Source organism: Emydura macquarii, unplaced genomic scaffold, assembly GCF_026122565.2.
Source record: "Emydura macquarii macquarii isolate MOO-44397 ecotype Brisbane River unplaced genomic scaffold, CSIRO-AGI_Emac_v2 contig_431, whole genome shotgun sequence".
In the NCBI taxonomy this organism is placed as follows: Eukaryota; Metazoa; Chordata; order Testudines; family Chelidae; genus Emydura; species Emydura macquarii.
Genome location: NW_027130568.1, coordinates 15,220,976 through 15,234,825, shown reverse-complemented (window position 1 = coordinate 15,234,825; position 13,850 = coordinate 15,220,976). Strand labels below are relative to the sequence as shown.

General features: G+C 40.7%; 1 protein-coding gene across 1 annotated transcript; it reads left to right on the top strand.

Annotated features, from left to right (window-relative positions):
• Window positions 1-239: 239 nt before the first annotated feature.
• Window positions 240-3,548, top strand: ID4 (inhibitor of DNA binding 4). Its single transcript, XM_067537591.1, has 3 exons — window positions 240-1,016; window positions 2,087-2,145; window positions 2,736-3,548. Exons 1-2 carry the CDS (start codon window positions 588-590, stop codon window positions 2,129-2,131), a joined length of 474 nt encoding a protein of 157 aa, XP_067393692.1. The 5' UTR covers window positions 240-587; the 3' UTR covers window positions 2,132-2,145; window positions 2,736-3,548.
• The last annotated feature ends 10,302 nt before the right edge of the window (window positions 3,549-13,850 follow it).

Here is a 13,850-nt window from a genome sequence, read left to right as displayed (position 1 = left end):
AACTTCTCTCTCCTCCTCCCGCGTCTCCCTCCCCTCCCTTGGGTTCCGCCGTCTCCCCAGCCCTAGACCTCCCAGCATTGACGGAATGGAGCGTCCTCGCCATTGGCCAGAGAGGCGTTCCATGGAGGGAGGAGGCGGCGCCGATTGGCTAAAGCGCGACGCTCTGCACCCCCCTCCTCCCCTCTCCTTTGCACACATTTCCCCTCCCCCGCGCGCCGCCTTCCCTCCGGCCCCGGCAGCGCGAGCCCCGCCTGTCTCTACCCCGCGCTATCTATATATAGGGCGGCGCTGCCTGCCTGCTGCAAGCTTTAGCTGGGCTGAGTGAGCAGAGGCGGCTGGGGCTGTAGTGGGAGCGAAGGGGATGGGCAGTGAATGACTAGCCTGAGTGGCGGGATTGTCTTTGCACGCTCCGGCATCCCCGCAAAGTGGCAGAGCCCGGAGGTGGTATCCAGAGACGCGGGCTGCCCCTTGATTGCGTTAGGAAGGGATCGCTGCGTTGGCTGAGCGCTGCCCCTTGTTCTTGTTGCACTGCAGGCGGTTAGTAGGCGGCGTGCGTCGGTGCCCGCGGGGATCTCTCCCTGTGCACCATGAAAGCGGTCAGTCCCGTCCGCCCGCCCAGCAGGAAAGCACAGGCTGGTTGCTGCGGCGGCGCTGGAGGAGGCGGCGGCGCTGGAGGAGGTGGCGGAGGCGGGCAGCTGGCTCTGCGCTGCCTGGCCGAACACGGCTGCAAGGGGGCCCCGTCGGGCGAGGAGCCGGCGTCGCTGTGCCTGCAGTGCGATATGAATGACTGTTACAGCCGGCTCCGGAAGCTGGTGCCCACCATCCCGCCCAATAAGAGGGTCAGCAAAGTGGAGATCCTGCAGCATGTCATCGACTACATCCTCGACCTGCAGCTGGCTCTGGAGACGCACCCGGCTCTGCTCAGGCAGCAGCAACAGCAGCCACCCCCGCTGCACCCAGGGAGCTGTCCCGCAGCCACCCCCAGGACTCCGCTCACAGCCCTCAACACCGACCCGGTAAGCGCTATGCCAGGGAAACGCGAGGCGCTGCTCTGGTCGTGCTAGCCCACGCTGGGCAGGAACGTGTGTGCATAGTGGGCACCAGTTAGCGAATGCAGGGATCACCACTCCCGGAAGGGTGTGTGGCCAGGGTACCCCAGACTCCCTGTGTCTCTGCAACGACTGGCATCGGCAGATATTCCCTATAGGTGTGTGCGTGCTACATAGTATATCTGGGGGTTTCTTCTACCGTGTGAATCGAAGATCGGCCTTATAGACCCGATCGTGCTCCACGGGAGCCAGTGGGAGACTTTAATGGGAGGAGGATCTGTGCATAGTCTGCAGATATATCCGCTGTGCAGCATACCTACGTTGTATAAACCCTGCAATGTGTGCATGGTATAAATATATAACTGTATCACACACACGCACGTCTCCATATGCACACACTTTACATTGGTGCATATGTGCTATATGCTTGTGTGTGTGTGTGTGTGTGTACATACGCGCACACACACTTACTGTATAGTTATAGCCACTCAAAGGAGTATGTCTAGTCTTTGTGTGCACACAGGAATATATGCAATGATTATGTGCACACTAAAGTGGGGCTGTAGCTAATATAAACACTTAAGAGGAGTGTACCCATTTAACTGTCAGTGCTGTATATAATGCCCTTTGGGTGGGTGGGGGAAGGATCTTTCTACTCCGGGATCCACCCTTAGCAGCAGAGGGCGTTTGCTTCTGAGAGGGGAACAGAAAGAAACCTGTGACTTTCCCAGCCAGCGTGTCTGGGCGACGAGTCCGGCTGTGTGCTCGGAATGTTACACTCAGCAGCCCGGGGATCGCTGCCTGTGTCGGGGCCAGGAGGTGTCACGCAGAGAGGATCCTGCATCCTGCCAGCGGCTGCACTGAGCTGAGCACTTCGCTGGCCCGGGCTGGCGGTCCTTGTGGCTTGCGTTCTCCATTGTGGAGCTTGTCACCTCTCTTGGCTGGCGTCTGCCTGTGTGAGCAAGACGCAAGCACAACGTTGGCCGAGCTAATGATTTGCACTCTGTTTTTTTACCTGGTGTTTTGTCGTTGTGCAGGCTGGCGCCGTTAACAAGCAGGGGGACAGTATTCTGTGCCGTTGAACTGCACTCTCAAGGTGAGTCTCAATTAATCCTTGGGCAGCTAGAGAAGCTGTACAGGCTGCCTCTCTGCCATCTGTAGTATTGTAACACCAGTGCCCTTTGCACTACAAATGTTTCAGCTAGCTCTTTAAAAAAAATGGGCCGGAGTCTGTTGCGCATTCCTTAGGAGTTAATTTCTTCTCCATTAAAGGCATGAATAATGTATTATGCTAGAAGCACTAGTGCCTCTGACCTGAGTGCACCTACATTCTTTTCTAAAGGACGTCTCTTTTCCTAGCATTGAGACTGTCTTTCGTTTCTGTTTCATCTGGAGTACAGAAACGGGGTCTGGACTGAGCGAACAAGGTTTGCAGGGAGCCTCTTTCATTAATACTGTTGTTGGTTTATTTTATTTTTCTTTATTCTTAAACCTAGGCTCACGCGCTCATGGCTGGGACTTGCAGCTGTGTATCCCTCTGTTTGGCCTAGCATGGGAGCTGTGGTTGTTGTTTGACCTGGTTTGTTTTGGGTTGTTGATCAAGCATGTCTTGTGTTTTGTTGGTGGCGCCACTCAGTCTGGAGCAAAACCGTTCACACACCCCCTCTATTCATTCCTCTTCCACAGGTGTGCAGCAGGCAGATCCAGAGCCAGAGGAGCAGAGAAAGACACATTAGAGAGGGGAGGGGGAAAAGAAATATCTGCCATCAGATGAGAGGAAAAAATCATTCAACCCCAGAGTCATTTCCATGCTTCATTCTGAGAAAGAACCTTTCACCGTTTTGCACATTCATAGCATTTTAAACGTGTCTTTTTTTTTCTGTGCATTTTATATCAGATGTGAATTGTATGTTTATTTTGGTGGGAGGAGACTTCAAGCTTAAGCAGAAAAGTGTAACTCTTCTGTTGGATAGAAGATCAAGAGTAAATCAGACTTTAGAAGTATAACTGTAAGGGACCGAGCAGCTGAATTTTGAAGCTTTATTAATCTACCAGAGCATTGTAGATATATTTGACATCTATTGTTTAAAATAGATGATTTTATTGGAGCCCAGGGAACTTTCTTCTCCCTGCAGGAATGTTACATATTGTATAGATAAATGAGTGACATTTCATACTATGTATATATAGAGATGTTCTATAAGTGTAAGTGAGAAAAGTATATGCTTTAATAGACTACTGTAATTATAAAATATTTTTAATTAAATATTTTTTGTAAATATTATAAAGGTGTGTATGTTTTTTTTAATCTGTGGGAATATTTCTTTTGAAAATTATTTACAGCTCAAGTACAGAGCTGCTAAAATATGAAAATATCTTGACTGTTAAGGTTTTTGCCCATTGTCTTTTTAGACTCGGAAGTGACAGCTATAGCTAGTGGTCCTGCATGATTGCATGAGATGTTTAATTGCAAATAAACTTGTTCTGAATTCATACAAATGTGTTTTCTTCACTCTAGATTAAAATGTTGGTAATTGTATTATACATTTTGAAACTACACTTTTGTCAGTTAGGCACAAGGGTTTTTATTGCATTATATACAAGTAGCGTTAAGAGTGTTTTTTACTGAGATTAGAAAAACAAATTCTATCTACTTTTTTCATATGAAGGCAATGCTTTAGGTCTTTAATCAGCTTTTATAAAATCTGCTGTTGCATCAAAATCAAGAAACTTACTGTGGAACTTCGTTTAACACCAAAAGGTTTATTGTCACAAACCTTCATTCGTATAGCATATTACAGTTAAAACGTGAAAACAGTTCTCTGCTTGCAACCAAAGGGCAAACCATTAACAAATGAACAGTTACTGTTTCGTCCAAAGAATATTGATATGCGATTGTGGAAAAGCACACAAGCAAAGTCATTATGATCAGTGATGTAAATCCATCTTAAAATGAACTTAAGTAGACCAAAAATAGGATAACTACATCAAGTTTATTTTTCTAATACAAAATGACTTTCATTTCATTGCAGCTATATTACCATTAAAATTCTGTTTAATCTCTGTGATGTGTAAATTCTACATGTGAACATTAAACTAGATTTATGTGTCTTTGTACTGTGATTCTTCTGCTTATTTCTTCAATCCTCTAAATTTATACAATTGCTTCTCTTATACATGTTGCTTAATGGTTGAGTTCATTTTATAGCAGTCTTTTGTACAATAAAGTTTTACAGTCTGTAAAGTAATGTCCAAGCTATGAGAAAGTTACGCAGTTTGTGTGATCAGTAGTCCACGCACCAATGAGGTGGGATTTTCAGAGAGTGGGAGAATTAAGCAGGATTTAATTGGGTGCTTTGTAAATAGTTAGCCAACTGTGTGTAACATGGTCCGTTTGATTTAAAAAGTGAGAGGATTTGTTTTAGATTATACAAGTGTCAAAAGTGTTAGGGCACAAGGGACTCTTTATTATGTTAAATATTTCTGAGGAAATGAATTACTGTGGTTGTTAGCTATCAACTAAAGTGGTAAAATGTTAAGAAGTTGAACATTTTTTAATCAAAATAATTGTATTAAGATCAAACAAGCTAAAAAAATAGCTAACATTAATCTACAAACACACCACTGAAAATCCATTAAAGTCAATGGAGTTTCATATGTGTAAAACTGGTTTAAGAGAGAAACAGGTCCTGAAACTTCCTATATTCCCACCTTTGAGGTTGTAATAGTGTTAGTTTAATAAACTAAATATAAATTCTTGTAAAATCAAGTAACATTTTTCTGAAATAGAGACATTTAATGCTGTTTTCTTCAAATAATGCAATGAGAGTAATAAAAACACTACTACTAGAATTTTGTACTGAAGTCTGATTTTTGCGTGTTACAGAGAAAAGAAAATTTAAAAAAACCTTTACCTTCCCAATGTTTAAACTGAATTCAGCGGGGGGGGGGACGACACAGGGCTCTTTTGTTGGATTCTTTGTAGTTGTTTGATAAAATTTTATCTTACATAGCTGGACATACTTTGTGTGATTTTTTTTTTCCCCAGAAGTCAACCAGATTTCATTTTCAGTAATACTTTTTGTTTATACCTGCTGTTGCCAGTTTACATTATTCTGCTATATTGGGGTAGTAGAAAAGAAAAAGCAAAATGTGCTGCCTTAAAAATATTAAACCATTTTGTAGTGTTTGCACAAATAAAGAGATTATTGGGAGAGCTCCTGCTGGAATCCATACCCTCTGCATCTATTTAACAATCTAGAATGCACTCTAGGTATCAAATTCAAGTGCCACTGAGGTTAAGGCAAATTCCCTTGGATTTCAGTGGAGCAAGTTTTTAAAAATGTTACAATGCAACAATTTAGATCATTTAGAAAATTAAATTCTTTTAAAACATTATGAGAAAACTTGTGTTGTTATATAAATATCCTTGACAGATTTAAAGGCTTCAATGTAACATTAAAAAGGAAAAATATTCCACACATAGTAAATGCTATTCTTGGTTTATTTTTTTATTCTATGTGTGAAACTGTCAACAAGGAACACTTAACAGCTTGTTTATGGATTATGAGCATCATACCTAACTACTGTTATTTTTACTTATAAACTTTATGTCACCACTTTCATCTTCTTACAAAATAACTTAGTTAACCCTATACATAGTTTCACTTGCTCCACATGACATGAAGATTTATTGAATTAAAAAAAAAATCTGTTCCAAAACGTCTTTGATTTATTGTTAATACCAAAATCAGTCCTCAAAGGGAGCCATTTCATTGACAAAAGTTATGGTTGACCGGTGGAGTGGCTATCAGATTAGGAATTGGGAGACCTGAATTCTGTTCCCAGCTCATGAGCAAGTTACTGGCTAACCTCTCTGTGTTTCAGTTTTCCATATGTAATATGCAGTTAATGATGTGTACTTATCTTTGTAAAGCACATTGGGAGAAACGGACAAAAAATATTAAGTATTATTATTTAATTCATCTTGCTATGAGACAAAAGTTTCAGATGGGGAGGAAATTAACTTTAGGAAAATGTAGGCTGATTATCAGGCTCAGTTAATTGATTCCAGAATGGATTCTTAAAGGAAGTCATGAGCGTTCCATTGCTTGAGACATTAAAAACTACATTAGACAAGGGGCTAGAAAATGCATTGGAAGGGGAATAGATGAGGTGACTGAATAGGTCTTTTCTATCCTTAACTGGTATAATATCCATTGAATGTCAATGATTAATAGATATGCATACACTATGTATGTTTTAGCTAAGGTGCAATATTGAATTTCTGATCACTTGCAGTCATTAAGGATCCCCTTTCAATTTCATAAGCATAGCAGTGTTTCCTGCAGTGTTATAGCCAAATTCATTCTATTTATTAATTTTTCTCTGCCATTTCAGAGAAATGGCATTTGTTTTCACTTCCTAACGGGTTGTGTGGTGATGCCGTTAAACTGTTGGTGTATTTCAACTGTAGGAGAAGGGATTGTAATATATTCCATAGCTACCTTACAATTGTGTTCGAATTCTAGATTAATTAACTAGATGTTACTTTGAGATCATAGAATGAAAAGCATTATGTAAATGTGAGATATTAGTTTACTATTTCTTTTTGAATGAATGAATAGCTGTGTGCATTTAAACTTTAAATATTTATGATATAAAAAAAGAAATCATGGTATTAATATAGTTGTTTTAGCTGAAATACCATCTCATGGCTTGTTCTATAGGAATGCAAACACTGTTACCTACATTATTTCCAAAGCAATATTAAACATCTTATATAGTATAGTCCAAAAACACATTGGGCTAAATTTATGTCTGATGTAAATTAATGGTGATACTCTAGATTTACACTGGTGAAACAACACTGTTTGGTCCATTTAATTGGAAAAGCTTCACAAATGTATTTTTCTATATAAAATGATGCCTCCCTAATTTATGCTTTCATCTTACACTGAGCAGATCCACACTGTAATAAAACCACAAGACATATTAACGTTATAGATCTCTCCTAAATGCACAAAAGGCAAGACTGTTGCTTGCAGTAGACATTGCATCCTTAACTCTTACTGTTGCCCTTATGTTGTGCAGTGCGTACAGAAGTCTGTTCTGCCAACAACACAAATAGGAGATACATACATACATAGGAGATATTATACATTTAGAATCTGTGATGCTGTTCTTAGACCCTGCAGTACCTAGGCACAACAGGGTGCTTTAAGGACAAAAGCCCTTGTGCTTAGCATCATTCACCCAATCTAGTGCCAAGTAGAGTAAAACCAGAGAAAAAGTAGTTTTAGGGAAAAGGCTGCTTTGCCCCTTTGCTCCTTTTCCCCCACTCCCCTATATAACTAGCTAAATCCCTTCCCCAACAGATCCATGCAGTGAACAGAACACACAGAAAGGGGCATTGTCCTGGGAACGAACTTCACAAAATGGTATGCTCATATACACAAAAAATTACAGCCCCTTATCCAAAGCATATCAAAGTCAATGAAAAGAGTTCCATTGACCTTAATGGGCTTTGGGTAGGGTCCTACCTGTTGCGGGTTAATACTTTCCCCATCAGAGGTGTCACAGAGTGCAAGAATGTGCCATTCAGCCAATGGCAGCAAAGTTACCATCCAACTGTGTTGCCACAGCTAGGGGACAATGTGGAAGGCGGCACCTGGCAGATGCCCCCTCTTTACAGCTGGCCAGGTTTGGCAGAGGCAGGGTATTGCTGCATGGATCCTAACCCTCAGTGGTTTTTGTAGCCCTACTGTCTGCCCATACACAGGGAGAGGATAAACACATCAGCAGGGAGGATAAATAACTCTATGGTAACTTTTTACAAAGCTGAGGGGTGAAGGGTTGGCTGGTATTAGTGTGTTACCATTTGCACTTTTTGGCATGGGGGGGGGGGGGGAGGGAGATATGGGCCACAGAGCTTGTGTACACTGAGAAATACTAGCCATGCTAGCATTGGTGGTCTAGCACCTGTCCTAACAATGGTGGCAGAACTAGTGTAGGCCAGGGGGCAGAGCCTAGACTCTTGCCTCTGTGGGTATGTCTATACAGTAATTAAAAACCCACGGCTGTCCTTTGCTAGCTGAGTCAGGCTCACCAGGCTGTTTAATTGCAGTGTAGATGTTCAGGCTTGGGCTTCAGATGAACTCTGGGTCCCTCCCACCTGCAGGGTTCTAGAGCCCAGACTCCAGCCCAAGCCTGAACATCTACACCACAGTTAAACAGCTCCTTAGCCCAAGCCCCATGAGCCCAAGTCAGCTAGCCTGGGCCATCTGCGGGTGTCTAATTGCACTGTAGACTTACCCTAAATTTCCTTGCTTTGATACGCTGGAAACACCCTTTGCCATGTTTTTCTGATTTTACCTCCTTTTAGCCTTGGGTTTGTTTTTTTCAAAAAAGAATGTGTTTATCAGCTGACACGATACACCAGTTTCTGATAAAAGAAATGCTTAGACAATTTGTACAATGCATACCATTTACTTAAAGGCCGTAATGGTTCCTTGTGAGCAGCATGTCATGTAAATAAGTATTTCAGTGACTTCTAACATGCATATTATGTACTCCATAGATCAATGGCTCCTTTGAAGCTATTACACTGTATCTTGTAAATTCATATTTAGACTTTTAAAAAGTGTATTATTTATTCAACAGGCTACCACTTCATTCAGAGACTGTACAGTCTATCATCTAAATATGTATTTGTGCTTTTTAAAAATAAATATCACTCTCTGTATTCAGCAGATTGGAAGAGCTCCTCAGCAAACATTAAAGAGGAGGAAACTTTTAAATGTATCAGACCGACATTTAACTTTTCATGTCCTTTTCTTCAGAACTTTTTTCCCCTCTTGAGAGGGTCTTGTTCTGCGCTTACTGGCAGTGGAGTCATTGAGCTGCATTTGTGACATCATGTGTAAACATACTGATGTCAGAAGGGCAAGATTACAGGCTAGAATTTGAACCCTATGCTTCCGCAAACAGAGGATACAAGGATATAGCAGACCCTGGCCTCAAGGGAACAGAAGGGCAGAGTGCTGCATTCACATCATCATCTTTCCCTTCGGCCCTGCTGAAGCCCCTATGCAAGGGCTAATTGGAGGCTGAGCGTCACATGTAGAAAGCTTGCAGAGGAAATGGCCATGAAGGCAGCATCACACTCCCCAGCCCTGTTAGTAGGTAAGTTAATGACTGTATCAGTGTCAGCTCACTTCCTTTCTCCAATTTGTGATGGGGATGGGGATTCTGGGGCTAGCGGGGAAGCCCACTGGACTGGATCTTTCAGGAACTATGGTGGTATGGAACTAATTTGGCCAGAGAGGGGCCAGGAATCAGTGCGCAGACACAGGACCTCCATGTTGATGACTCCATGCATCTTCAGATATTAGAGAAGACACTGATGTTAGGGGCCATGCCCCTTTCTTTTTCAGTGGGGTGGTTAGCAGTTCCACCTAAATGGAAGGATATGTAAGAAACTGTAAGGGAAATTTAATAGTTTCCAGTTCCTTACACTTGAGTAGCCCATATAAATAATAGGACCTTATACCTCTTTGCAAGATCACGAAGGAAGAAAAGCTGAGCTGAGGGAGATAAACTCCTTCAGACACAAATGTCTACAATAGTAGAGATGTTGTAAGACTGTTGTGCCTCACTTACCCAGTTTAAACAGTCCGTCTTCTAGGTTTATGTTGTTTGTGTTAACCTCTTAGGGACTTCATCATTTGCTATAGATGAGCATAATAAAAACAATGAAGAAGTTGCTATACATGCTTATGTCTATTTTCAAACATTTAAAATTCAGCTGATCAATTCAAGAGGTCCTACCCTCTACATCAACAAGCTGTTAGCATTGCAAGCATTTGAAAGTTGTTTTTGACTACAACAAAACATCTGATCATGATACATCTACATTTTGTTTTGCATTTTCATAATTTAGTATGAAGTTTCTTTAACAGATGCAACAAAATAAATAATTAATAAAATATACTTCCTGCCTGGGTAACAATTTTGTATAAGTTGCAGCCCAGAGGAAATTTTTATAGCCAATATATAAATCTCTGCCAAACTGGCAAGCACCAGTATAGTACACACTTTCCCATGAATGCAGGAACATTTTTTTACAGCCAAGTATAAGGAAAATTATTTTAATTACAGCTGACCCTGGTTAGAGAGAACGCTGATATAGTAAGCCTCTTTTTAAAGTGAAATAGAATGTTAAGTCCTGCATTGTTTTAATTATTGAAATGGACAAACTACTTATAATGTTTTGTGTGAAAAAATTAGTTTCCAAGATACCTGATTCTGCAGTTCCTTCATGCTTTGGAATGCCTACAGAGTCCAAAGTTATTTAGGCACCTAACTCCCATTGTGTTCAGTGGCACTTAGGTACCTAAATACCTTAAAGAATCTGAGCCTCAGAGCCTGTTTCAAAGCCTATTGAGGTCAGTAGGAGTCTTACCATTGACTTCAGTGGGATTTGAAATCAGCCATTAAATGGGAAATCCATACATGGAGTAATGAAATGACGGGTTCTATAAAGTATGAGCAAAATCCTTCTTTTCTTGCTCAGGCCCAGATTCTAATCTCTGTTTCACCATTTAAAACTGTATTACTCCATTAAAGTCAATTATGTGATTCTGGATTTACACTGATAAATTAAGATCAGAATCTGAGACGCATTCCTTGCTCAAGTGTAACTCCCATTTGAGTCACAAAGTTCTGTTTGAATAAAATATCAGGATTTGGACTTTTATTTATTTTTATCTATTAATCTAAAACTATGATAGTTAATTCTTGGTCAGATTTTACATGCAGCTGTGGTGGCTCCTCTGATGGGCTGTGGCAAGAAGAAATGTAAAACAAATAGATGATATAATCTGAGTCCTATTAGCTACTTTTCTATGCAGTTGACTTCAATGGGCCTTTCTGATTAGACCCTTTAAAAAGCATTGCTTTTCAAATAAGCATGCACAGATGTGGGCACCCATATTTATATGTGCAAACACATGTGTAAGTTGGCAGTTGTGTTTGCATGCTGCTATGCGTGCATCCAAACCTCAACCGGAGTGTTTGCACTTGGTATTGATGTGCCTAATTTAGATGTATGGGGAAGTGTGTGCATTTCAATGACACTCCTTTGGAAATGTGGCCAATAATGCAGATAACAAACATTTTTAAAGTTGTAAGATTCTGTTTCCCTTCTAAAGAGCCATTTAGGGCTTGATTCTGCTCCTATTGAAGTCAACAGGAGTTTGGCCAGTAACTCAGTGGTAGGATCAGATGTTTGTTAAATTAGGTTGCTTGGAATTGTTTCACTGTGTTAAGCTTGAATGCTAAATATAACCAGAGGTATCATTCTCTGTTTGCTTGGATTCACTGAAATATTACAACAAATGCTTGTGTCTATATTGCAGGGTAAGGTTGTCTTTATCCTGCTAGGGCAATATCCATATTGAAACAAACTGTATTTTGTTTTCTTTCAGACAGGCGTGATGGAACACCTGTAGAACTCGAAGTTGAATAGCAACTGGTTAACTTTCATGGGTGGAGTGGGGGGCAAATCCTGCTTAACAAGGATGTCAAACTGATCTTTGTTCAACTCTGGCTAAAAGTGTCTGTGGCAACAAACTGGAACCAGGTAAACAAGCAGCTTCTGCTACCACTAGCTTTCAATTTACAGTTCACCAGGAGCTTGTATTATATGAAAGGAAAGGGTGGACTTGGTGTCAACACAAGGTAATAGTAATATTATTTGAACAGGTGTTTAGGGTGTTGCTAGTGTGAGAGAATGGGAAAGTGGTGGAGAGCAGTTAGTACAGAGCTGTGAATGTAATAACCAGAGCTCAACAACATTTATTATCATAACAGTCATAGACAACTAAAGGCTTCACAATGAGCTAGTCTTATTTAGCTAGTGTGTTAAAACTCAATTTTGTTGTTTTTGTGCTCTCTATCTAGTTCTCCTACAGAAAAGATACAAAGAAAATGTGTACATTAAAAATGACATAAGCAGACCCACCGAACATGCAATTACAAAAAGCTAAGCAATCAGGGCACAATTCTCCTTCAACTTGTACCAGTATCTCTCCACTGATTTCTCTGAAGTCACTCCTGATTTACATCAGTGTAAGGAGGAGCCAAATAAATAAAGGTTGCTTGTGTGATAGCAGGGGACTGAACTTGATGACTCACAGATCCCTTCCAGTCATATGTCCTCTCTTTCTATAAGTGTCTCAGTACTTAACCTGACAGAATCAGACAAACAACTTGATATTAAAATCAAGGGGCCAATGGGATAAACATGATTTTGTGCAAATCTCTGTGTGTGTGAGATAATGGAAGGGATATGTAAATCAGTGTCTTTGTTTTTCATTTTCAATAGTGATGATAGCATTTGTTAAGGTTTATTCTTCATGGACATTTTGGTGGTGCTTTCCATATCTCTATCTTATTATATCTGTCTCAGCTAAAGGACAGTCTACACGGACAAGACTAAATGCTTTGTAAACTCTTTGCTCTTTACCAACTCCCATTGGTGGACATAAGAGCTTTGCCTGAGTAAGGACTGGAGATTTATCATCAACATTATTATTGTGTTATTAATTGCTTATTCAATAAGCTTATAAAGTTAATATTGAATATTTTACATTTGGCAGCAAGACACTGCATAACTTTTAAATGCCCCTTTGCTGTCCACAGAAAGAACCATTAGTATTGTTCATTGGAATCCATTCCCAGTGTGTCGCTTCTTGTAATGTTCAAATAAATGTATCAATGATTTTTTAAAAATTCTCTAATGGGATATCCTTTTAGCAAGAAAACCATACTCCACCCCAGGGAATGGAAGCAGTAGAAATAATCTTTTGGAGTCTGCATTTTAAGGACCTAGTGGTATCATTTTAGAAAGGATTACTGTGGCACATCCTTTAGTGAAATATGTGTGCCTCAATCATGGGGGACAAAGAGAAAATATTTCTCTACTATGCTTTTGCAGTAGGGATATCTGTTATGATTCACTGACGAGAACAGCTAGAAGAGGTTACAAAATAGTATTCAATAGAGGATATAAATTACTAGAAGATTTTACAGACAATTAGACAACCCTTCAATCCATTTATAAAAGTGCTTGAACTCTTATTTCAGGGCAACTGAAGGAGCAGCAAATTCTAAACCAGGAAAGTTAGGACTCTGTCCTGTTCCCAACTGAATTCAGTGGCAAAATACTCATTAACTTCAATGAGTATCTTGAGTATTTTCATAAAAATCATTGCAGACCTTTTGGCCTTTGCAAACACTAGTTTTATTATAATTAGGGATGAATTAATCTTTCAGACTTCCATTTGTGTGGGCTACTCAAAGTAGATCAGGCGAGGTTTATTTGCAGAGGTGACCCCAGATCCCTGTAGGTTTGCCTGGAGATGCTGTTTTAGATTCACCCCTGGCGTTCAAGTTGCTCCGCCCTAGGGACAGCTACATTGTGCAGACATTTACTGGAGGGAAAAGCAGGAATATCTACCAGAGGGACCAAGCAATTGAATCCTTGGGTTGCATAGATTCCTTCAGAGATTCTCCAGTAACTATGTACTAAAGATTATGAGGTTTCACTTCTTGAGGCTACAAATCCATCCGTCCAGGTTCTCTATCCTTTTGCACATGTTTGAGGTCACACAAGAATCCCAATCCCACCTGATTTCAGGCACCATGGTACACATCCCTAGCAGTTATACTCATGAACAGAGCTGCCAGAACATATGGATATACTGATTTGATTCTATTCCATAGTCAATGTTTAATGTT